This window comes from Cololabis saira, chromosome 14 (assembly GCF_033807715.1).
Source record: "Cololabis saira isolate AMF1-May2022 chromosome 14, fColSai1.1, whole genome shotgun sequence".
Classification (NCBI taxonomy): domain Eukaryota; kingdom Metazoa; phylum Chordata; class Actinopteri; order Beloniformes; family Belonidae; genus Cololabis; species Cololabis saira.
This window is the reverse complement of record NC_084600.1, coordinates 5,201,656-5,226,311: the sequence shown is the minus strand read 5'-3', so window position 1 is coordinate 5,226,311 and position 24,656 is coordinate 5,201,656. Positions and strand designations below refer to the sequence as shown.

General features: G+C 44.0%; 1 protein-coding gene across 2 annotated transcripts in view; it reads left to right on the top strand.

Moving 5' to 3' along the window:
- Nucleotides 1–24,656, top strand: part of LOC133459486 (glucocorticoid receptor-like) — a 99,193-nt gene that overhangs the window by 65,275 nt on the left and 9,262 nt on the right. For both annotated transcript variants that reach the window (XM_061739462.1, XM_061739461.1), the window contains 5 exons: nt 8,888–9,004; nt 11,972–12,244; nt 17,877–18,021; nt 20,428–20,558; nt 23,905–24,062. In XM_061739462.1, coding sequence (XP_061595446.1) covers nt 8,888–9,004; nt 11,972–12,244; nt 17,877–18,021; nt 20,428–20,558; nt 23,905–24,062 — 824 coding nt within the window. The remainder of the gene's footprint in view (nt 1–8,887; nt 9,005–11,971; nt 12,245–17,876; nt 18,022–20,427; nt 20,559–23,904; nt 24,063–24,656) is intronic.

Here is a 24,656-nt window from a genome sequence, read left to right as displayed (position 1 = left end):
CTGTAGGACGAGCACTGGCTCCAGGCTTGGGCCCAGTCCCAATCCCCCCACTACCCCTACTTTTCAGCCCTACCCCTAAATTTTGTGCGTTCCCGTGAGGGTAGTGGTGCCCCAATTCCTCTTTTCACCTAGGGGGAGTGGACATATCGAGGACTAGTGTGTATGAATCTAGCCCTTCAGAGCAAGGGTTTTCAGATGCACACTAGCTGACCGAGGGCCAGAAAAATTTCCCAGAATGCTTTTCGTCGTCATTTGCAGACTGAATAAAAAAAAACAAAACATGGTGGACATTTCTTATTTTTTAGTGAATAAAATCAATATTTTGAGTTCGTTTCTGCATAAAAATGCGTTTTGATTACATTTCTAGCGAGAAATATATATTTTACTTTCATAATATTCACTTTGTGAATGTATATAATCACTCGCTTGCTTGTTGTTGCGAAGTCTTTTTCAAACCTCGCCAGAATAAAGGCTGATTTATGGTTCCGCGTTACACCAACGCAGAGCCTACGGCGTAGGTTACGCGGCGACATGCGGCGTACGCCGTACCCTACGCCGTACCCTACGCCGTACCCTACGCCGTACCCTACGCCGTACCCTACGCCGTACCCTACGCCGTACCCTACGCCGTACCCTAAGCCGTACCCTAAGCCGTACCCTAAGCCGTACCCTACGCGTCAATTTAACGCAGAACCATAAATCAGCTCCCAAGCCGGCAGGCAGTTCTCATCCCGAAATTTTCGGAGCTGTTAGATTTAATCTATTAAACCAACATTTATTTTCCTAAATGATTTATTTCAGCCAGCGGTAATTCTCCACAGAGCTGCAGGTTTCTCCCCGGGACGACGGCGCAGGTTAACCCGGCGATCACGTCTGTACTCCGGCTGCTGCTGCTCTTATCATCGCCGAAAACATCAGATCAAATTTCTTAACAGGTGTTATTTGGATAAACTGAGCCCAGGTTGGGGATCTTAACGGTTACTTTTACACCTGAAAAGATATTAAAACTTAATAAAGTGGCATATTAACAGCACTACAGCTGAAACTAAAACAGCTTTTATCTCTGGGCTTCCTGATATGGTGTGACGTTTGTGCAAACGTAACTACACAGTCGCTTACGTACCCGAACGTTAACCACGCAGTGACGTAGCAAGCAAAATGTAGGGGTAGTGCTGAAAAGTAGGGGTAGGGGGAGTATTGGGACAGGCCCCTGGGAAGATTTCAAGTGCCCTAAAAATCTGTGGCTTCTCTTTTAGGGGTAGTGGTAGTGAGGGAGGGCTAGTGGTAGAAAGTAGGGGGTGTATTGGGATTTGGCCCTTTGTGGCAATGCTGACTGGGTGTTGGCACTGTCCAAACGTGTGAAGAACTCGTTCAGGGCATCTGGAAGTGAGTCCTCATGGCTCTTGAGCAGGGCACATCTCCTGGTGTCTGTCATAGTCTTGATGGCGCTTTTTCACGAGGGTTATTGTTTTTGAAGTGGCCCTCGATGTGCTGTTGCTATCTCTTCTGGCCTCTTTAATGCCTGTTTTTCCAGCTTTCTCTGGGCATTGATGAAGGCCAAGCCTGCCTCCTGTGTCAGGCGGCATCTCCTTCTTTGAGCAGGGACCGGACTTTTCTGTCCAGCTATGGTTTTTGGTTTGGATAAAGCTTGGTGGTGACTTTGGTCAGAACAGCGTCGGTGCAGAACGCGACGTAACCCAACACTGATGAGCTGTACTCCTCCAGGTTTGCGGTTTCTGCGACATATAATCCTTGCATATGCACACAAGGATTGAAAGTATGATTCCACATGATTGTAATGGAAGGGTTTCGTCTACTAAAATCTGATTTTTAACCTCATTATACCCTTAAGGTATATTTTTACAAGTTGCCATAAACACTTTAAGTGTGGATTTCTAATTTCACTCCGCAAAGCAGCCTTTGGTCACGAGACGGCCCACATGTTCCCAGTAAAATATGAGAGGAACTAAAAATGAGAAGCGAACACTGGCGAGGCGAATAAGGTGCCAAAACCAAAAGATCAGAGAGGAGAAGCTGCTCGATGTATTTAGCTCTTGCTGTGATGACGACAGACTTGTTTTTTTGTTTTTTTTAAATGACTTATGACAAAATCTGATTCTGTAAGCCTCTCACTTCTCATCAAAAGATATTAACAATGACCGAAGTTTATGTGGAGACATTGCTGTGACCCGTCAAGATGCTGCACATTTAACAGGTCTGCAGTCTTCATTTTTATGGGTAAATACTTTGCAAGTTTTACCTCCACAACAAATGGGTTTGACCAGTAAACTAATTACAAAGGGTAAAAGCGTTCACATGTCCATAATCAGGTTTTCCCTCTTTTTTTCCCCTCTTGTTTTGTAACTCTTTCACTCTTGAGGAGTGGGCCGCTGGCAGTACTTGAGATTTAAAAAATAAATCAGGGGGGATGGTGGATTTTATCATATGGGGACAGATAATTTGTGCTGATTACAAATAATATAATATATTACAAATAATAGCAGTGACCAAAACAGCTGCAGAAATACTGCAGGAATGACATAGCAGCAGTTAAATGCAGCCTTCTGTAAGCTTTAAATATCCACTGGGCTTACATCAAATATATATACATCAAATAAATAAGTAAAATGGATCACTGCAAAAACTCTAAATCTTAACAAGAATATTTGTCTTATTTCTAGTTAAAATTTCTCATTTTAGTAAAAAAATCTCATTACACTTAAAACAAGACTCATCACTGGAAAAAACAACAATTTTCACCTGTTTCAAGTAGATTTTCACTTGAAATAAGTAGAAAAATCTGCCAGTGGAACAAGATTTTTTTGCTTGTAATGAGTAGATAAATCTTGTCCCATTGGCAGATTTTTCTTCTTATTTCAAGTGAAAATTTACTTGAAACAGGTGAAAATTGTCAAATAAGTTATTTTTCTGGTGTTATTTTTCTGGTGATGACTCTAAATGTTGAAATAGCAGTAAAACCACATTCATTGATGAAATGACATAAGGGATGGAAAGGAAGTATGACAGTTTTACAGGGGGGATGATTTGGACCGTTTTTATTTCAGGGGGGATGCCATCCTCCCTCATCCCCCCTCATCCCCCCTCATCCCCCCTCATCCCCCCTCATCCCCCTCATCCCCCCTCATCCCCCCTCATCTCCAGTACTGGCCGCTGGTCCCACTCAGACGTCGAGGGTTTACCTCCCTAAAACTGTTAGATCTCTAATGTTGTGTAAGATGGAAACAAAAATAGTGCACGGCTATTGTGTTTGCGAAGCATGATAGTTTAAATAAACACAAGAAACCGGGCCTATGCCATCTGGCTTTGGGTGGAAACATCAGTGATTCAAGATCTGCACATTCATAGATGTCACTGGCAGAAGCGTTAAAGCTGCTCCAAGCCCGTTCAAGGTTTCTGTGTTGTTTCAAAAACCAATGAAGTCAAATGTTTGAGGAGTGCACACCAATTTGTTGAGGATTAGAGCACCTAATTGTAATGTTGCTCCGTCACTCTCTTTTCTAGTTCTGCCTGCTGAGCTGGATGCTTGGCCAGCCGGGCCGATGGGTGTTGCCACAGCCTCTTTAGCAGATCGGGGCAGGATAAGAGTTTCAGCTGGCACATTTGCAAATTTGTCACCACAGATGGCTGTTTACGCTGTTGTCCGTAATGTCTTCCTATGCTATCAGCCATGGCTGTAATTTGCACCCCCGATGCTGACATTTTGTCTTCACACCATCAAACATGCCCACTCATATCCAATCTATGTGGAGAATGAGTATTCTTGGGTTTCAAATCCTCAAATTTCTATAACCTTTTGCCATATAAACATAATAAAACTGGGACTTGGGTAACCACAAACTATCTACCTTAAGTTACATTTGACCATAAAATGAAGCACAATGGTGAGTTTTTATTAGTCTTGCTGAAATAGATCTTTATTAAATATAATACTCCAAAATACACTCAAATTCCATGATATAGCTGAGCAGAAAACTGTTTTATTTGCCTTTAAAGCCCAGCAGAAACTACTTCCAAACTACATTCATGACCTGTTCCAAATAAAAGAAACCACTATGACCTGAGGGGGAAACTCATGTTTGAGACGACGACAGCAAGAAATAATATTAAAAAGAGATGGACATCAATTAAGGCTAGAGAAATATGGAATAGTTGTGACAACGACCTAAAAATGTGCAGTTCTATCTTCAAGTTTAAGAAAATGTTTAAAGAAAATCTTGTAAATAAATTTAAAACACTATAATTATAAAGTATATTATCAAAAACATTCTAGAATGTGAAACGTCAATTTTATATTTTGTCTTACTTATTTTTGTCTTCTTTATGTATGGTTTGTTTCCACGGAGTAATGCTAATGTCTCATATTTAAACTGATCTTAAGATAAAAAGGGAAGGCACTATAAACTACGGCTTCAGCGTACACCTTTTCGGCTAAAGAAATGTTTATTTTACCTTTTCATCTTGTTTTGTAAAAAAGTGTGTACAAGCCAAAATAAAGATTCATTCATTCATTCATAGATAAAAACACAGTTCTTGTATGGGGGCATGTTTGCGCCATCTTAACTCCAGACGCCGGCGAACGTCAGCCACCATCACTGCAGGATGAAGCATCGTTAAGCTGAGCTAATCATTGGCCTGATGTCCCAGATTGGGTGTTTACTGGTGCCAGGGGCATTCAGGCCGCAGCGCTGGGCTCAATATTCAGGGGCAAACTGAAGCAGTGCCTGGTGCTGCAAAGGAAGCGAAACTGGCTGGCTCACTGTGGGAGGTGGAAGTGAGCAGCGTTTCACAGCAGTTGAACAGTCAGCAAAACGCAGCGCAATGACAGGATGTCAAATGTGAAACGTTGATGCCTATCAAAGGTGAAACTTAGATGCACAATAAAGGAATAGCTGGGCTTTAAATGGTCGGGAACACTGCAAAAACTCAAAATCTTACCAAGAATATTTGTCTTATTTCTAGTTAAAATGTTTCATTTTTAGTCAAAAAATCTCATTACACTTAAAACAAGACTCATTACCAGAAAAATAACTTATTTGACAATTTTCACCTGTTTCAAGTAGATTTTCACTTGAAATAAGTAGAAAAAATCTGCCAATGGAACAAGATTTATCTTCTCATTACAAGCAAAAAAATCTTGTTCCATTGGCAGATTTTTTCTACTTATTTCAAGTGAAAAATTACTTGAAACAGGTGAAAATTGTCATTATGTCATTATTTTTCTGGTAATGACTCTTGTTTTAAGTGTAATGAGAGTTTTTGACCTAAAATTAGACATTTTAACTAGAAATAAGACAAATATTCTTGTTAAGATTTTGAGTTTTTGCAGTGAAGTGACTAGAGACTCATGCAGGTGGTTTGGTAGAAAGCGTTTATGTTGGCTTCATTCCACCTGCGTGGCTCTTCTACGTCGCCACTCGACTTGTGTGCAGCTAAATCCCGCTTGAACCCAATTGATCCCCGTTAGGTGGATTAATACAGTACTACAAACTGAAACCAGAAGGCTCCTGGTACCATTTTATGAAGTATCCGCTTACAGAGCCTGTTCAGAAATGCACATTGTGCTGGGGTGATTTATTTTCAGCTAAATTTAGTCTTAGTATCAAGGCAGAGCCAAATATATTTTTAAAATTGTTTATGGTATGTCCTGCCTCTCAGCGGATTACAGTTGGGAAAGGGTCCAGATTTTTAAAAGGTCGAAAAAGGAGAATTTAAACAACTGGTTGAGTATATTTTATGAATAAAAGCTTCACATTTTCTTTCAGTGTCAAAGAGTTTCATCCTTTTTTTTTGTGGACAATGGACTCACCACGTCAGAGATCCTAAAACTCCAACCCAGATTAGAGCGTATCGTATATTCACCTGTGAGCGGTTGTTTTGCACCCCGTTTCTATTTCCGGTGACACGTTTGCTGGATCGTGGAAGGAACTCACAGAGTCCGGCCTTTTCTTGAGCCATTTCACACTAAAGTATTAACAAAAGATGGTCCAACTGCAGTGAGAGGCTCAATCAAATAACATCTAACCAAAGGTTACGAGGTCATATTAGCGGCGGTAATGGTTAGCATTAGGTTGTTTTTTTAAATGATTATTATCACAGAGAACTTACAGAGAAGATATTCAGATCCTATTAGGGGATGCCCTTTAGTTCTGATAGCTGCATCAAAGACTGGATAGTTCAAAGATCTGTAAAGATCAGTACATCAGTCGGGCACTTTGCCAGGCCTCTGGTTCTGCTAACGCTGCGTCCTGCACTCATGCACAAGCGTCTCGGTGTTCGTATCAACAGTCCTCCCATATCTGCGGCTCTCTGGCCACCCAGCATTTGTTTGGAGTCGTAGGTCTATCATCCACATTAAGAGTTGTCGATAGCCTGTGGCGCGTATTATATCACTGGCCAAAGCCTGCAGCAGCTATTTAGATCCCCTAATGATTAATGAGATTGTGACAAGTGAGCTGCTCTTTCACCCCTCACCCCACATCATACCATCTATATTTGGTAAAGGAGAATTACATTTAATTTAGACATTAAAATAGCCATTCTGATCCACGTATGCGTCTGAACTTTGCATCCTTTAGTGCAGCGGTTCCCAACCTTTTTTCCTACTTGTGTCGCGACCAACCAGCCCCCCCTAAAAGAGTAAAGTGATTCGTTACAAATCTTTAATTGAAATAATTCAAATTAATTATGTTTTTTTGATACATTTCTCTTTGGTTTACCCTGTATACATATGACTTTGATTTTCTCACTTCATTTTGTGTCACCAATGTATAAAATACGCACAAAAAATAATTGCAAGGACATAAAAATATTTCTGAAAAATGTCTCTTAATATGAGAGCAAACATTTATTAACATTTTTCCTTTAACAACCTGTCGGAGTAGTAGTATGATTAAATGTTGAATAATTATATAATAATATGTTTTTAAGTTTTTATCCTGCTAAATAACTATTTTAAAATTACCAAAATATATTTCTAAGTGGGTTTATACAGACTTGGATTACTGTATTCCATTGGGTGTGTTATTATGATTTTTTATATATTTAACATCGTAAATATAATTTTTACAGCTACATATCGTCAAAGGGGAGACACTGCTTTAGTGGATGGATGTAGCAGAGCAGGCTGTTCTTAGTGCCCAATGTTTCTTTAGCAGAGAAACAAACAGTTTCATTCCTTTGTTTTCCGTAGCTTCTTCAGTGTGCCGTGTTTTCTTTACCCATACTTTCCATAACCTATATGACCCACGGCGGAAATGTAAATGTAAATGTAAGACCATCGGCGGTAAAAGCCTTCACACCGCTGACTTCCTGTTCGCAGTGTCCGATAGCTGGTAGGATGTGGTGAAACCAAACCCAGAAAAACCCTTTCTAAGAAAAGATGCATTACGTGTGAAGGGTTTTTCACAGTGTTGCATGATCTCAGTAGCTGATGTGAAGTTCACCGGTGGGTGATGGTTCAAGGGAAATGCGCTGGTTCGGATTCTGCACATTTAGGGCCAGTCCCAATCCCCCCCTACTCCTACTTTTCAGTCCTACCCCTAAATTTTGCGCGTTCCCGTGAGGGTAGTGGTGTCCCAATTCCTCTTTGCATGTAGGGGGAGTGGGGAAAACGAGGGCTAGTGTGTATCAATCTAGCCCTTAAGAGCGAGGGATTTCAGATACTGACTCACTGACCGAGGACCAGAGAAAATTTCCCAGAATGCTTTACATCATCATTTGCAGACTGAATCAAACAAAAAAAATGGCGGACATTTCTAATTTTTTGTGAATAAAATCAATATTTTGAGTTAGTTTCTGCATAAAAATGCGTTTTGATTACATTTCTAGCCAGAAATTTATATTTTATTTTCATAATATTCACTCAGTGAATGTACATAATCACTCGCTTGCCCGTTGTTGCGAAGTCTTTTCAGATCTCGCCAGAATAAAGGCTGATTTATGGTTCCGTGTTACACCAACGCAGAGTCTACGGCGTAGGGTACGCCGTAGGGTACGGCGTAGGTTACGCGGCGGCGCGCGCCGCACGGTGCGCGGCGCCGCATAACCTACGCCGTAGGATCTGCGTCGATTTAACGCAGAACCATAAATCAGCTCCCGAGCCGGCTGAAAAAATATTAAAACGCGCTCTACGGAGATTACTCTCATTGCTTTGGCCCGTTATGCTTCAATCCTATCTCACAAGAATCCGCCGATGACGATTAAGATGAAATTCATGTGATAGTCCTCGGGTTTTGTCAAACAAGCGCCGCCTGTGACTGAGGCTTTAGCTCTGGAAGTGATGCTGAAATATGATGTAAATAGATCTTTAGGCGTGCATTACTATGTAACGAACAGCACACTTATCAATGAGACTGTTTTTTTTTAACTCTCATGAAATTAAACCGGCATAAATCAAATTAACAAAGGATATTAACTTAAGAGACGATCGTATTGTTAAGAAGCAGAAGCCCTTCAGTCCCCTTTTTTTTTTTTTTCAACCCCCTGAATTTCTTCCCACTAGTTTTTGCCGCTGCTGCTTTTGACAAATTAAAACAATAATGTGTTTATAATCACAAAGTTGCAGCTTTGGATATTTTTTCTACATTAAAATCAAAGGCAAAACAACTCCCTGTAATTATGGATTAGAAGCAGCCGTTCTCAGCGCAGTAGGACAGTGAAAGAGCTTTGCACACGGTTGTTGAGCCGTGCAGTGCAAGTGAAGCTGTCGCCGCCGCGGGGAGGCGACGCGCTTGTGAGGCTTACTGTACAATCAACAGGTGGCGAGTGTAGCCGTGCATTCCCCCCTGACTAATCCCCCTCAAACCTTCTTAGCAGGTTAATTTGTTTGCCTTATCCTGTTTCTTCTCCGTCCCGCTTGTCTTCGCAGGTCAGCACAACTACCTGTGTGCAGGGAGAAACGACTGCATCATTGATAAGATCCGCAGGAAGAACTGCCCGGCCTGCCGCTTCAGGAAATGTCTTCAAGCCGGCATGAACTTGGAAGGTGAACAGTCTCATCCCTCTCTGACTCGGGCCACGATCGCTGACCTGCTGCATTAGAGAGGATGTATTAACAGAGAAGGAGAGATGAGAAGATATGACATGTTTTTGACCCATTTGTTTAAGGGTGTGGTCAAATCCACCCCAGGAAAAAAAAACAGCAACCCCTCCTTAAAATAATTATAATTAAAAGCAGCGGTTGTTGGTGGTTTTGATGTTGTTGTTGTTGTCAGATAATTAGTTACTTCTTTAACTACTTTAATAGCCCATTAAGTAATACCAGTAATACCAACCTAACAGCAAGTGTCTTTCCAAAATACCTGCAAAAACATGAAAATAGACATAAAATCTCTGTGATTGACCTAAAATTGGAAAGAAAGGACTTTTAGGTGTTGATAGATAGATAGATAGATGTCTCAGAAAATTAGAATATTGTGATTTTCTGTAATGCAATTACAAAAACAAAAATGTCATACATTCTGGATTCATTACAAATCCACTGAAATATTGCAAGCCTTTTATTATTTTAATATTGCTGATCATGGTTTACAGCTTAAGAAAACTCAAATATCCTATCTCAAAAAATTAGAATATTCTGTGAATCTTAATCTTAAACTGTAATCCATAATCAGCAATATTAAAATAATAAAAGCTTGCAATATTTCAGTTGATTTGTAATGAATCCAGAATGTATGACATTTTTGTTTTTTTAATTGCATTACAGAAAATAAAGAACTTTATCACAATATTCTAATTTTCTGAGACAGTCCTGTATATATATCTATGGAGATAGATATAGATATATATTTATAGCAGAATCCATCCTGGAATGTGTGCAGACCATGTGATCTGATCTCCCAGGCCTGGTCTGAATGTATAAAACATGGCAAACCTCGGATGTGAGCAGAAATATTCCACATTGGTTCTGCAACAGTTTTTAAAACCCATTTTCAACATGAATATTTATGTCTTGTCCAGCCATTTAGAACATAACTTCTTAAGTGCGTCTCCTGGGTTCTGGCCGGGTGTGTCCGTGCCGTCACCCGGGAGTTACTCCCTCCTCCCCCTCTGGGTGTTCAGACAGGGAGCATCACCTCCTTACAGACAGGGACTCAGACTCAGTCACCGCTTTGTCCAAGAATCCTCAAGTTAAGCTGTAACCGGGTTAGGGAGGATAGACCTCGAAAGTAACAGGCAAAGCTCCAACACCTGCTCCAGTCCGTGAGTCCTCTAAGCTCGTGCTCGGAGCATCACGATGGCGTCATTAGCTTCTGCAGCTCAGTGTTTACTCAGAGTACATGCAAAAAGAGCAGTTTTAGTTCCAGTGAGAGGAGAAGGTAGCTCCAAATGCAGAGAGAGACGGGGAACGGATGGACGTCAGCACATCAGCAGACAGCCTTCCACCTGAAAGGCTTTTAGTTACCATAGGAACACCAGGCAGCAGAGGAAATGCTAAAATGAAAGAGAGAGTTGTTTTTTTTCAACATCCAATATGTTTTCCACATTTTTTAATTCGAGACGAAACCTGCAGCTTCTCGTGTCCAGGGCTGCAGCGTTCTGGGATTGGTGCGGACACACTGAGAAGAGATCAGATCACTCAGAAACTGAAAGGTGTAGATGAGGAAGCCAGCAGAGCTGGATCTGCTGACCCAGCCTCCTCATCTTGTTTATTTCTATTGAATCAGTTCTATTGGGTCAGGCCTGAAGGAGCCACAGGCTCATCCAGGATGTAAAAGAACCTAGATTAAGTGCATAAATGCCATCTTCTGTCTTTATTTGGTTATTTTTTTTAATAATATAGATGTGTCAGAAGATGCATGCTGCATTTCTTCTAATGTAGTTTCACAGATGTTTCTTTTTTTAATTTTTCTTCTTCCTTTTCTTCCCCTGATACAAAATCCCCCGAGGTCTTTGTGAAATGTCTGTTTTGTGCTTTGGTCAAAATACCACAGTCAGTGACACAACACTGAGTCAAAGATGGAGCTGGATGATTCAGCTCTGAGCCCGGTCCGTGGTACCCAGAGCTGGTAGAGTAGCCCAAAACTGTACTCAAGTAAAAGTACTGTTACTTCAGAATAATATGACTCAAGTAGAAGTAAAAAGTAGTCATCCAAATAATTACTTGAGTAAAAGTAAAAAAATACTTGGTGAAAAAACTACTCAAGTACTGAGTAACTGTACTGAGTACTGAGTGATGTCTGAAGTACAAAATAATCATCTTCAGGCAAATTAAATCAATAAATAAAAAAAAAATAGCTAAATTAAATTAAATTAATCTTAAAGTAAATTCAAGTACTTTAATAAATAATAAAATAATAACAGAATAAAAATAAATAAATTAAGCACAAGTAGCACAACATTTCAAGCCTTTGTACTTTTCTTTTTTAACCAGGCAGAACTAGAACAAACATGAACTCATAGAAACTCTGTGTGTGTTTGAGTCTGTGTAAATGTGACAAAACATGCAAAAACAAACTTTTTTCCCAAAGAATCACCCAGTGATGTCATGAGATTGACGCGTACGTGGATAAAAGGGATAAAAGAAAAGTAACAGCTCAACGTAGCCTAATGTAGCGGAGTAAGAGGAACAGTTTCTTCTTCACAAATCTACTCAAGTAAAAGTAAAAAGTATAGTGATTCAAAACTACTCCTAAAAGTACAAAATTTCCCAAAACTTACTCAAGTAAATGTAACGGAGTAAATGTAACTCGTTACTACCCAACTCTGATGGTTCCCTGTCAATCTGCTGGACTCACTGAGTTACAGGTTTAAAACCGTGAAACTCCTTACAGTGTGGCACGGATGTGTTAAATCAGAGTCGGGTCTCCATTCTCTCCAGACGCTTCAGTACGGACTCTAAAGAGCAGTAAACGTGGTATTCATGCACGGGGAGTACCGGTTTACGTGCCAGCAGCCTGCTGAACATCTGCTTCAAACGTCACTTCTTTCTTTCTGCTGTTTTTCCGCCCAGCGAGGAAAAACAAGAAGCTGATCAAGATGAAGGCGCCGCGGTCCGCCGGGCCCCCGGAGTCCGTCAGCAACATGCCGGTCCTGGTGGTTCCCCGGAGCATGCCCCAGCTCCTGCCCACCATGCTGTCGGTCCTGAAGGCCATCGAGCCGGAGATCATCTACTCGGGCTACGACGGGACGCTGCCCGACACGTCCTCCCGCCTCATGACCACTCTCAACAGACTGGGCGGCCAGCAGGTCATCTCTGCAGTCAAGTGGGCCAAGTCCCTGCCAGGTAACGCAGACCCGCGTCATGGAGAAGTCCTGAAGGGGTTCCAGCCACCTTAGGGCCATTTGTTGCTTTTTATACGCAGCAATGACAACGGCGTCACTTTGAGATAAAAAAGAATTTAGAATTTAGAGTTTATTAAAGGATAGCCCCTTGAGATGTAACATCTTATTTTCAAGGGGTCCCATTAAACATACAACATTACAACATATTACATTACAGTACAGACATACATGACATAAAACAAACCCCCTCCCACACACAACCCCTACACACATAAGTCTAGTTACAAAGTAGACTAATTGAATAACTGAAACAATGAGATAAATATAACATAACAGAGAAAAAATAAATAAATAAATACAAATAAATAAATAAATAGAAAAAAGGACAAAAAAAATACATAAATAAATTAAAAACATAGGCAATTTGTTTTAAGATGAGAATATAATGCCAATTTAAAACAATGAAAAGAGGTAATAGAATGCAAAAAGAGGGGAAGATTATTCCAATCTGATGGAGCTTTAAAATAAAATTATCTTTTACCAACCTTTTTTAAAATTCTAGGAACAAAGAAAAAAGGAAAATGAATATGTCTGAGTGAGTATGGAGAGTTATATAGAATCATGAGTTATTTTAAATATGGAGGACGGTGAAAATAAACACATTTAAAAAGGAAGTGAAGCCAGTGAAACTGCCGTCTAGATTTGGGTTGAAACCAGTTCAATGAATCAAACATAAAACAATGATGTTCTGAAAGGACAACGTAACACAAATCTACACAATTAATTAAATAATACAGTCAGAGGTTTAAGATGGGTATCTGGAGTATTTTGCAAACAATATCTGTATAATCAACAAGTGGTAGTATGAGTTGAGAATTAAATTAAGAATGAGAGAGAGTTGAGATTAACCTTTTCTGACAGGAAGTGTGAAAAAGTGAAAAGGCCACATTTCTATAGATCTAGACTCGTACAGTACCCCCAATAAAGGCCTTTTCTTGCCAGATAACTGAGCAATGCCTGTCCTGCTCCTTAAGGTGGCGATTCACTTCTGAAATAATAGAAAAACGACCCAATCCCAGGAAAGAAAAGCAGAAGTTATCTTTTGAAATGTCCCGTTAGGTACAGTTAAAAACTGCTGCTTCTCGCTGATTGAATTCAGGAGGCATCATTTAGCTGATTGAATCCTGCCCTTAGTTGGGTCGACTGCATAGACTCACTTCTTTTCCCCCGTCCGTTTAAATGTCTTTTCTTGGCAGTAGAGGCCGATCAGTAATCATGTGATAACGAGTGTGACCTCTGCAAGAGCTTAATCTACGATTAAGTGGAAGGAGAGAGTAATTGTGGCTATGAGGGGGAAAAAAAACTCTCCAGTGCGCTTGAATGTTCTTAGAATCTACATAAAAAATAACAATAAAACATGCTGTTCCTCCAAAATGCAAAAGGGATTTAGTGCAAAAATGTTTCCTTCATCTCCCTCATCTCAAAAAGGTTTTGTGTGTTTTGTGTTGTTTAGCATTTATTAAGACTATGAGAAGTAAACGACTGAGAACATCCCATGACGTTCTCCAAACACGAAGTAATACCCAGAAAAAAGAGTTGAAAAAGAGGAAGGAGGGAAGAGGGAGAGACATTTCAAGTATTTCAACTTATTTCAGTATTTCAGTGGACATGGTGGGAGGGTGCAGGTGGGGAGGCTGCAGGTGCAGGTGGGGAGGGTGCAGGTGGGGAGGGTGCAGGTGGGGAGGGTGCAGGTGCATGTGGGGAGGGTGCAGGTGGGGAGGGTGCAGGTGCAGGTGGGAGGGTGCAGGTGGGGAGGCTGCAGGTGGGGAGGCTGCAGGTGGGCGGGTGCAGGTGGGAGGGTGCAGGTGGGGAGGGTGCAGGTGGGGAGGGTGCAGGTGGGGAGGGTGCAGGTGGGGAGGCTGCAGGTGGGGAGGGTGCAGGTGCAAGTGGGGAGGCTGCAGGTGGGAGGGTGCAGGTGGGAGGGTGCAGGTGGGAGGGTGCAGGTGGGGAGGGTGCAGGTGCAAGTGGGGAGGCTGCAGGTGGGGAGGGTGCAGGTGCAAGTGGGGAGGCTGCAGGTGGGAGGGTGCAGGTGGGGAGGCTGCAGGTGGGAGGGTGCAGGTGGGGAGGGTGCAGGTGGGGAGGGTGCAGGTGGGAGGGTGCAGGTGCAGGTGGGGAGGGTGCAGGTGGGAGGGTGCAGGTGGGAGGGTGCAGGTGGGGAGGGTGCAGGTGGGGAGGGTGCAGGTGGGTAGGCTGCAGGTGGGTAGGCTGCAGGTGGGGAGGGTGCAGGTGGGGAGGCTGCAGGTGGGTAGGCTGCAGGTGGGGAGGGTGCAGGTGGGTAGGCTGCAGGTGGGGAGGGTGCAGGTGCAGGTGGGAGGGTGCAGGTGCAGGTGGGGAGGGTGCAGGTGCAGGTGGGAGGGTGCAGGTGCAGGTGGGGAGGCTGCAGGTGGGGAGGGTGCAGGTGCAGGTGGGGAGGGTGCAGGTGGGGAGGGTGCAGGTGCAGGTGGGGAGGGTGCAGGTGCAGGTGGGGAGGGTGCAGGTGGGAGGGTGCAGGTGCAGGTGGGGAGGGTGCAGGTGGGGAGGCTGCAGGTGGGAGGGTGCAGGTGCAGGTGGGAGGGTGCAGGTGGGAGGGTGCAGGTGCAGGTGGGGAGGGTGCAGGTGGGGAGGGTGCAGGTGGGAGGGTGCAGGTGGGGAGGCTGCAGGTGCAGGTGGGAGGGTGCAGGTGGGAGGGTGCAGGTGGGGAGGGTGCAGGTGGGAGGGTGCAGGTGCAGGTGGGGAGGCTGCAGGTGGGTAGGCTGCAGGTGGGGAGGGTGCAGGTGGGAGGGTGCAGGTGGGGAGGGTGCAGGTGGGAGGGTGCAGGTGGGAGGGTGCAGGTGGGAGGGTGCAGGTGGGAGGGTGCAGGTGGGAGGGTGCAGGTGCAGGTGGGGAGGGTGCAGGTGCAGGTGGGAGGGTGCAGGTGGGAGGGTGCAGGTGCAGGTGGGAGGGTGCAGGTGGGAGGGTGTAGGTGGGAGGGTGCAGGTGCAGGTGGGAGGGTGCAGGTGGGAGGGTGTAGGTGGGAGGGTGCAGGTGGGAGGGTGCAGGTGGGAGGGTGCAGGTGCAGGTGGGGAGGGTGCAGGTGGGAGGGTGCAGGTGCAGGTGGGAGGGTGCAGGTGGGAGGGTGTAGGTGGGAGGGTGCAGGTGGGAGGGTGCAGGTGGGAGGGTGCAGGTGGGGAGGGTGCAGGTGGGAGGGTGCAGGTGGGAGGGTGCAGGTGGGGAGGGTGCAGGTGGGGAGGGTGCAGGTGGGAGGGTGCAGGTGGGAGGGTGCAGGTGCAGGTGGGAGGGTGCAGGTGGGAGGGTGCAGGTGGGAGGGTGCAGGTGGGAGGGTGCAGGTGCAGGTGGGAGGGTGCAGGTGGGAGGGTGCAGGTGGGAGGGTGCAGGTGGGGAGGGTGCAGGTGGGGAGGGTGCAGGTGGGAGGGTGCAGGTGGGAGGGTGCAGGTGCAGGTGGGAGGGTGCAGGTGGGAGGGTGCAGGTGGGGAGGGTGCAGGTGGGGAGGGTGCAGGTGGGAGGGTGCAGGTGGGAGGGTGCAGGTGCAGGTGGGAGGGTGCAGGTGGGAGGGTGCAGGTGGGGAGGGTGCAGGTGGGGAGGGTGCAGGTGGGAGGGTGCAGGTGGGAGGGTGCAGGTGGGAGGGTGCAGGTGGGAGGGTGCAGGTGGGGAGGGTGCAGGTGGGGAGTCTCCATCCCTGTCCCTGTTGCCAGGCAACCACCTCAAGGGCCAATGACTGCACCAACTCTCTCTTTACTTACTCGCTGAGTTACTTATTTATTTATACATGGTTTTTCTCACATTTAATCCTCCACCGATGATTTCCCTCTGAGGATTAATAAAGTCCAGTTGTGTTTTTCAGGTCAGACTCTAAAAGACCAGCTGCTCTGAGATTCAGTCCACCAATCCACTCTTACATTTTACTGTTGTCAAAACAGCCTCTATTCACTTAGTAAACATCCAGGAATCGGTTTGAATCGGTTTCCACATGAGGAAAGCAGAGACGGAGCGTTGGGAAGCGCCCGCTCTGATGGAAGTTCTCGGTCACGGGGAAGAAAAACAAAATCACATGACTTGATAATCACTCCAAGTATGCGCTGCTAGATTTTATGGCATATTTCTCTGAGGAGGAACTTCCAATGAGATTTAAGCCCCCCCCCTCTTCCCCTCTTCCATGTGACAGGGGGATGAGGGACAAATCTGGCCTGATATCAGGACATGGATTAAAATAAAATGCAAAGTGAAAGGCTGTCTGTGCTGGTCTGCTCCGACACACAAAAGACAATTGAACCAAAAATTCTGTTCTCACTTCCTTTTTACTAAGCTGCTTTGTTTAAAGGGGTTTCCATGACAAAAGGAATAAAGAATTAAAACTTTGTTCGTAAAGACGACACCATGAATAAACCATTACGGCAGCAAGTCGCCCTCCTATATTGCAGAGGTGTCTTCAGTATTCACATTCATTACTCAGGTAGAAGTATAGATACTAGAGTTTAAAAATACTCCTGTAGAAGTTGAAGTATCAACTCAAGTTTTTTACTCAAGTAAAAGTATAAAAGTACTGGTTTCAAAACTACTTAAAGTATAAAAGTAAAAGTAATGTAAGGGGGAAAAAAGCCATTAAGGACAAAAGCCATTGAAAATGAATGTATCTTAGTATAATGCAAATATATTAAAGAACCATATATGTGTACTATTGAGCATTAACATGTGTTAATATAAATATATTAAAGAAGCATATATGTGTACTATTGAGCATTAACATGTGTTTCAGAGAGCAGCAGATATGATGACTATCAATCAATCAATCAATCAAATTTTATTTATATAGCACCTTTCGTCCAGGTACATGAAATACAAGGTGCTTTGACATTTTGATTGAAAAGTAAGCATAATAAACAAATAAAAACTGGGAGACCAAAAAGATAAAAACTGGGAGACCAATGCACCCTGACATACAATATAAAATATATACAATTTATAAAAAGATAAAGGTTCAAGGATTAAGGCTAAAAAAAAAAAAAATCAGTCCACAACAATAAAAATAATAAAAACATTATAAGAGATAGATAAATAAATAAAACAGATACCTTTAAAAAATTTTAAACGGAATAAAACTAAAACTATAAAATGTGATGCTACATAAAAGCCAGACCAAAGAGATGAGTTTTTAGTCTACGTTTAAAAATGTCCACATTTCCAGCTCCTCTCAGATCCTCCGGCAGGCTGTTCCACAGCCTGCCTAGTTGCCTATAAGTATTGTAATGGTGCAAAAAGTCTAACTTCAGAGGCATGTTATCATTTATCCTAACCTTTATTGGAATGTACATCCAAGTTTAGTTGCAGGAATCTGAGGGAACGGATGTAAGAACAAAATGAAATGAGGCTGTTTTTAAAATGTAAGGAGTAAAAAGTACAGATAATTGCGTGCAAATGTAAGGAGTAAAAGTAAAAAGTCGTCTGTAAAATAATTACTCCAGTGAAGTATAGATAACCAAAATTTCTACAGTAAGGTAACAGAGTATTTGTACTTTGTTACCTGACACCTCTGCTATATTTATAGCAGCTTTGTCCAGTCTGGTTTGTGCTGCGTCTAACCCGCTCTCTCCTGCCAGGCTTCCGTAACCTGCACCTGGACGACCAGATGACGCTGCTGCAGTGCTCCTGGCTCTTCCTCATGTCCTTCGGCCTGGGCTGGAGGTCGTACGACCAGTGCAACGGCAGCCTGCTCTGCTTCGCCCCCGATCTCATCATCAACAAGTGAGCCGTCTGATCTCCTCTGCCCAGACATTTGATGTGTGTGTGTGTTTGCTCGTACGGGGCCGTGCGGCCTCGACCGTTTACATCGTTATGACTCAGCCTGGGTGAGAAGCAGACGGAGGTCTGACCGTAATGAGGAGACGTTATCACAAACTCTGAATCAAACAGAAATGTGAAATCAACATGAGAGGTAAACTCCCTCTCCCCCGGTTGTTGCGTCAGTACCGATGCCTTTGTAGTTGTCGTTGTGAGGAAGCAGACGTGCCCGGCGTGTTGATCTCCAGCAGAAAAGAGGTGAGGCGTTTCTCAGGGAGGCAAACTTATAGGACTGTTTCAGAAAATTAGAATATTGTGATTTTCTGTAATGCAATTAAAAAAACAAAAATGTCATCCATTCTGGATTCATTACAAATCAACTGAAATATTGCAAGACTTTTATTATTTTAATATTGCTGATCATGGCTTACAGTTTAAGAAAACTCAAACATCCTATCTCAAAAAATTAGAATATTCTGGGAATCTTAATCTTAAACTGTAAACCATAATCAGCAATATTAAAATAATAAAAGGCTTGCAATATTTCAGTTGATTTGTAATGAATCCAGAATGTATGACATTTTAGTTTTTTTAATTGCATTACAGAAAATAAAGAACTTTATCACAATATTCTAATTTTCTGAGATAGTCCTGTAAACTTAAAGCTTAAACTTCACGGTTATTTCTGAAAGCTGAAACTCGCTGGATGAGTTTAGGTCAATTTACAAGCTTGACGTGGTGTCAGACGGTGTGTCTTTATTACGTCTCTATGCTGTTTGTCAGAGAGTTCTGGCACTTTTCCATTAGTACCTACTCTACTCATCTCAGCCCGGCCTGGTTTCTTTTCCATAATAATTCAGCACCTGGATCAGCAGTAGGAGGTTGGAGAAGCTGCTGTGACGTATTTGATTGTGTGATCTAAACGAACACTAAAGATGTAGAACCTGGAGGAGATGATAGATGTGCTGCTGGGTCTGTGGATTGTGTTCGATATCAAGTTAAAAAATGAGAGAGACAGAAGCTTCAAGCGGCGACGCTTTTAAATTCTTTTTAGTTTGTCTCTGCGCTGCTGAAAAGTCAGCTGGAGCCGTGAGCAGCTATGAAGAGACAGAGCTCCTGATAGATCTGGTCGTTCCTTATCTCCGTCTAGATCCTTTTTTAATTATCTCCTCAGCACCAGGTTTATGAACATCTGACCCTCAGAGTTGGATCATGAAACAGACTTTTGCCGCCATAAAATGAACAAGAATCCGTCAGAGTCGCTCTTTCACTGATGTCACATCCTGACTCAGACGTCTGACTCCAACCCCCCGACCAATCGGTGGCCTGTAGTGTGATGATGTCAGATACAGCCGACTGAGCAGCTTAGAACCTCGGCAGAATAGTTACAGAAAAGTATCTACTCTGCACGTTAGACCTCTAGTGGGAAAGAACCAAACTGTGTGGACTGGAGGCGAGCTGAGTAGGTGCTAGTGGAAAAGTGCCATTACTGTAGTAAGTAGCAGGAGAGCGCCTCAAAAATGTATCAAGCTTATTTTCAGAATGAAGCTGAACCCTGAAAAATATAACAAATCTGATTTTTTTTATTGAGATAAATCAAATATTTGGACGTTTCCTAATCACTAATGTTGCTGGTATGGAAGAGAAACCTCTGGTTTCATCACGTTTATCAGCGGCCAGTTGGGCGTTTCTCTCCAAAGTCCATCTCCCCAGTTTAAAGTGTTCAAATGAGACTGCAGAAAACACTAGCAACTATGTCAGAGGTCACGCAGGTCACCACAGGAATGAAGGGACGTGCACACGTATCACATGCGTGTGATACGTGAGAGGGGGGGCCGCTCTGGCAGCTTCTTTATCAATCTAAACGTGCAAACTTTAGTGCTTCACTCAAGGTTTTGGTTCTTAGGCGGTCTCGCCCTCAAATGTTGTTTTAAATGGTACAAGAATCACAAAGACACAGTGACATACATCTCAATCCCCCTAAAAATAAATACATAAATGAAATAAAATAAACATTAGGGCCTTTCTTGTGAGGAGTCGCTACCAGAAATATGTAAACTCAGGCGCCACTAAGCTCACAGTATCTGAAGAATGTGGTTTCTTGATTTTAGAGATAAATACACGTAGAAAAATGACCGCGGGCTGTTTGGGGTGAGGCGACGGGTTTGCAGCCTGCGCTCCTCATCGTGCGGCTGCAGCGTTCTCCTGCAGCGTTCACCTGCTCGCCGGGAATCAAATCACAGGAGTGAAAAAAGCTGTCCGTCTAATTGAATGTTTTGCTCCCGCCTCTGTGTTTGCCGTGTTTGTTCCTCCGCTGTTCCCACCTGCTCGCACTGATCAGATTTCTCTCCCCCGTCTGTGCCGTCTCAGAGAGCGCATGAAGCTGCCCTTCATGACCGACCAGTGCAAGCAGATGCTGAAGATCTGCAGCGAGTTCGTCCGCCTGCAGGTGTCCTACGAGGAGTACCTGTGCATGAAGGTGCTGCTGCTGCTCAGCACAGGTAACGCTGCTCTAAATCACTACACGCAACAGCACACTCGCTCCAGAGTCCAGTTCATGTAACTCACTGAATAGTTAACTCTGGTATTTAAAAAACAGCACTTTTGTACAGTTGTGTAAACAAAAAAGTAGGCCGTATTTAAATTCTGAAGGCTTTTAAAATATCACTTGATGGTTAAAAAATTAATCTGGATTTCATTAGGTCTTAAAATTAGGTAGATACAGCGAGGAAAATAAGTATTTCTAATCGAGCTATTGACATGAAATTTTCACCAGATCATCAACCCAAGTAATGCACACATACAAAGAAATCCAAACATCTATGTCCATAAATGAAGTTATGTGTAATAAAGTGAAATGGCACAGGGAATAAGTATTGAACACATGAAGAAAAGGAGGGGTAAAAAGGTCTGGAAAGCCATGAAAACAGCTGGAGTTTGTCAGTATTTAGAAAGTTAACAGTTCCCCTATTAGTGCAAAGTAATATTTCTTTCCTTCCTTCCTTCCTTCCTTCCTTCCTTCCTTCCTTCCTTCCTTCCTTCCTTCCTTCCTTCCTTCCTTCCTTCCTTCCTTCCTTCCTTCCTTCCTTCCTTCCTTCCTTCCTTCCTTCCTTCCTTCCTTCCTTCCTTCCTTCCTTCCTTCCCTCCCTCCCTCCCTCCCTCCCTCCCTCCCTCCCTCCCTCCCGTACGTTGTGCGTGGATTTAACACAGAACCATAAATCAGTTTTACACAAAAACATCATCAACAGGAATTTATCGTTTTTACCGTGAGATACAAATTCTTACCGTGGGGAATTTTTTGGACGGTTTATCGTGAACGGTAAAATATCGCCCATTCCTAGAGTAGAGCGACGGGACAACGATCCCAGGAACAGCAGAGAATATGGAGAAGTCTTGCCGTAGTCCAGACCTCCATCCTGCTGCTCAGACGAGCTGTGCATAAAATACCTACAACGATAACAATGAACGTGTGCACACAGTGTTGTTGTTTCTCTGTATCATCGTCTTTCCCTCATTTTAAATCCCAGTAATCCTGGTAACACCAGCTCCTGTACGTGCACACAGAAGCAGCTGCACATGCAGGTCGTGTCCTGCGTTTACCTGCGTGAGTCAATACAAAGCCATAGAAAATACAAGTGCTTGCAAAATAGATTCTTCCTGAAATATTTGCAGTTGATTTGCTCACAGAAAGCCAAGTAAACGCCTTGCCTTATTTACTTGCTCTTCACTTAGGCTTTTGCTGAGGTTTTTCTTCCCATTCAGAGTTTCCGTCTGAATGTTTTCAGGTGTTTGAAGTCGGGGTTTGCTTTGATGGCCAGTTATTTTTTTCCCTGCAGGTTTAAACTCCTGAAGTCGTCTCGTCTGCTTCCAGTTTTTTGTACCAAAATTCAGGATTCACTCAAGGAGACATTTATTTTAAAAAAAAGAAGCAATCTGACAACCAGGTTAAGTCGTTTCATGGAGGTCGTCCAGGAGCAGATAGGAAGGCGACGCTGGGCTGTGTCTCGGCTGTGTCCCGCACGGCCCTCCAGGACGCTAAAAATGGGACATTTTTCTTTTAGGGGCCTTTCATTTTTGAAAAAATCAATAAATATTGCTGCCCCCACTTTTCCTAAAGTGGAAATAAATCCAGTTCCTCTTGTGTGTAAGTTGAGAAAAACCTCAGGACCCAGTTTTCTCTTTATTACCAGACTCGGAGGTCAAGTAGAAGTGAAATTAGAGCAGTTTTGTTTCTTATCTCAGAGGACACATTTCAGGCCGGTGTTTGACTTGCTGTGTAATCGGCGCAAATTACTTTAATAGGAGCACTTTGTGACATGAAAAAAAAAACAAAACAACTCATTACTACAGAACCTATTTTCCCTATTTTGCACATTTCCGTTTTTCTGGGTGAAAATTGGATTTGGGCCATATTTATTCATGCACTGGTAATTTACTCCAAATAGATTTGATTCGTACTTTAAAACGTGTGAATAAGGGACGGCGTCAGACGAGGGTCTCCAACGAGGCTCCGGGGGCAACAAGTTAAATAGTCAGCAGCTGGTTTTTATTCTGACTTGCTCAAGAGAGAAAATACTCAAAGCTGTAATTAGACTAAATCTAAAACCCGGCCAATAAACATCAGCAGTGACAAAGCGGTCCCACTAAATTAAATTTTTCCCTCTTATGTAAATTGTGATTTGCTCAGAAGGAGGGAGGGACGTTTCTTTCTCTTTTCTGCCTCTCTCTCGGAGACTGGCAGGACTAAAGGATGCGCTTCATAGACGATTCGCTCATCAGGTAGTGGAAATTATATTTCCATACTCAGCCCTCACTGGTTGCATTTTTGTACCTGAGAGCTATTTCCATCTGTTCCCCTCAGGGACGGAAAACTATCGGGTCAGGTCAGCTTTGCTTTGGGCTGCTTTAATCATTTCTCATGAAGATCAAAGAAAACCGAGGCCACCTCCAGTATAAGAAATATGATCTTTAAAGTTCAAACCCAGGTCCTCACTTCCCTTTTTACTCAATATGTGCAGCAGAGTTGTAAATTACCCCCAAAATGGATCATGGAGTTTTAAAAGAACAATAATAGCTGATATCTTTTAGAAACGTCAGAGTCTTGACATCACTTTCACTGCACTGTTTCCACTTCATTTGATTATGTAAATGCGACGGCGAGTCACGCTCGTGTCAGCCTTGCGTGATCTTTGCAAGTTACCGCTGATCTCTGTGGGCTCTGGAGCCAACCCGGGTATCGACGTGGCTGTTTGAACAACTGCTCGCAGTAAAATCCTCCACGCATTCTTGGAGATACTCTCGTGGAGAAACGTGCGCTGCAGCCGCGTGGCGGCGTGACTTTTGCTTGATTTTCCGGGGGCCTGCAGCGCTCTGGTCACGGGGTTCACGCATGCATGTGGGTGTTTACCCGGCGTCCCTGGAGGCTCCTTGCTGTGAGTTATAACGAGGCTTCAGTCCCCCGAGCTGGCTGTTGCAGCGGAGGAGAGGAGGAAGAGCAGATGAAGAGCAGATGAAGAGCAGGGGGAGAAGGGAGAGCACTGCTGTTGGTAGTGAGGTCCAAATGTGCTCCAGACTTGTTCAGATGGTGGAAAACACATTTGTGGGCTGATGTGTTTAAGTGCAGATCACATGTGAACATCATAAGATTAGCAGCCCCCCCCCCAACAAATAAATAACACATGATGGATGATGGGTGGAGGATAAACCCCTAATGTTTAGATGTCAGAGTCAAACAACTTCATCTGATGTTTCCAAGTCTTGGCAAATGAAGTTGAAGCTGCAAACTAATGCATCTCTGGACGTCTCTGTTTCTCGTGTGTGTGTGTGTGTGTGTGTGTGTGTCTCTAGTGCCGAAGGACGGCCTGAAGAGCCAGGGAGTGTTTGACGAGATCAGGATGTCCTACATCAAGGAGCTGGGCAAAGCCATCGTCAAGAGGGAGGAGAATGCCAGCCAGAACTGGCAGCGTTTCTACCAGCTAACTAAGCTACTGGACTCCATGCAGGAGGTAACACACGCACACGCACACACACACACACACACACACACACACACACACACACACACACACACACACACACACACACACACACACACACACACACACGCACACACACACACACACACACACACACACACACACACACACACACACACACACACACACACACACACACTCACACACTCACACACTCACACACACACACACACACACACTCTCTACCAGCTAACTAAGCTACTGGACTCCATGCAGGAGGTAACACACGCGCACACTCACACGCACACACACACGCACGCGCGCACACACACTCGCACGCACACGCACGCGCGCACGCACACACACGCATGCGCGCACGCCACGCGCTCGCACACACGCACGCACGCGCTCACGCACTCGCGCACACTCACACACGCATGCACACACGTGCTCGCACGCACACTCACACACACGCGCACGCACACGCTCACGCACACACACACGCATGTACACGCACGCACACGCACGCACACGCACGCACACGCACGCACACGCGCGCACACACACGCGCATGCACACTCACGCACACACACGCGCACGCACACACACGCGCACGCACACACA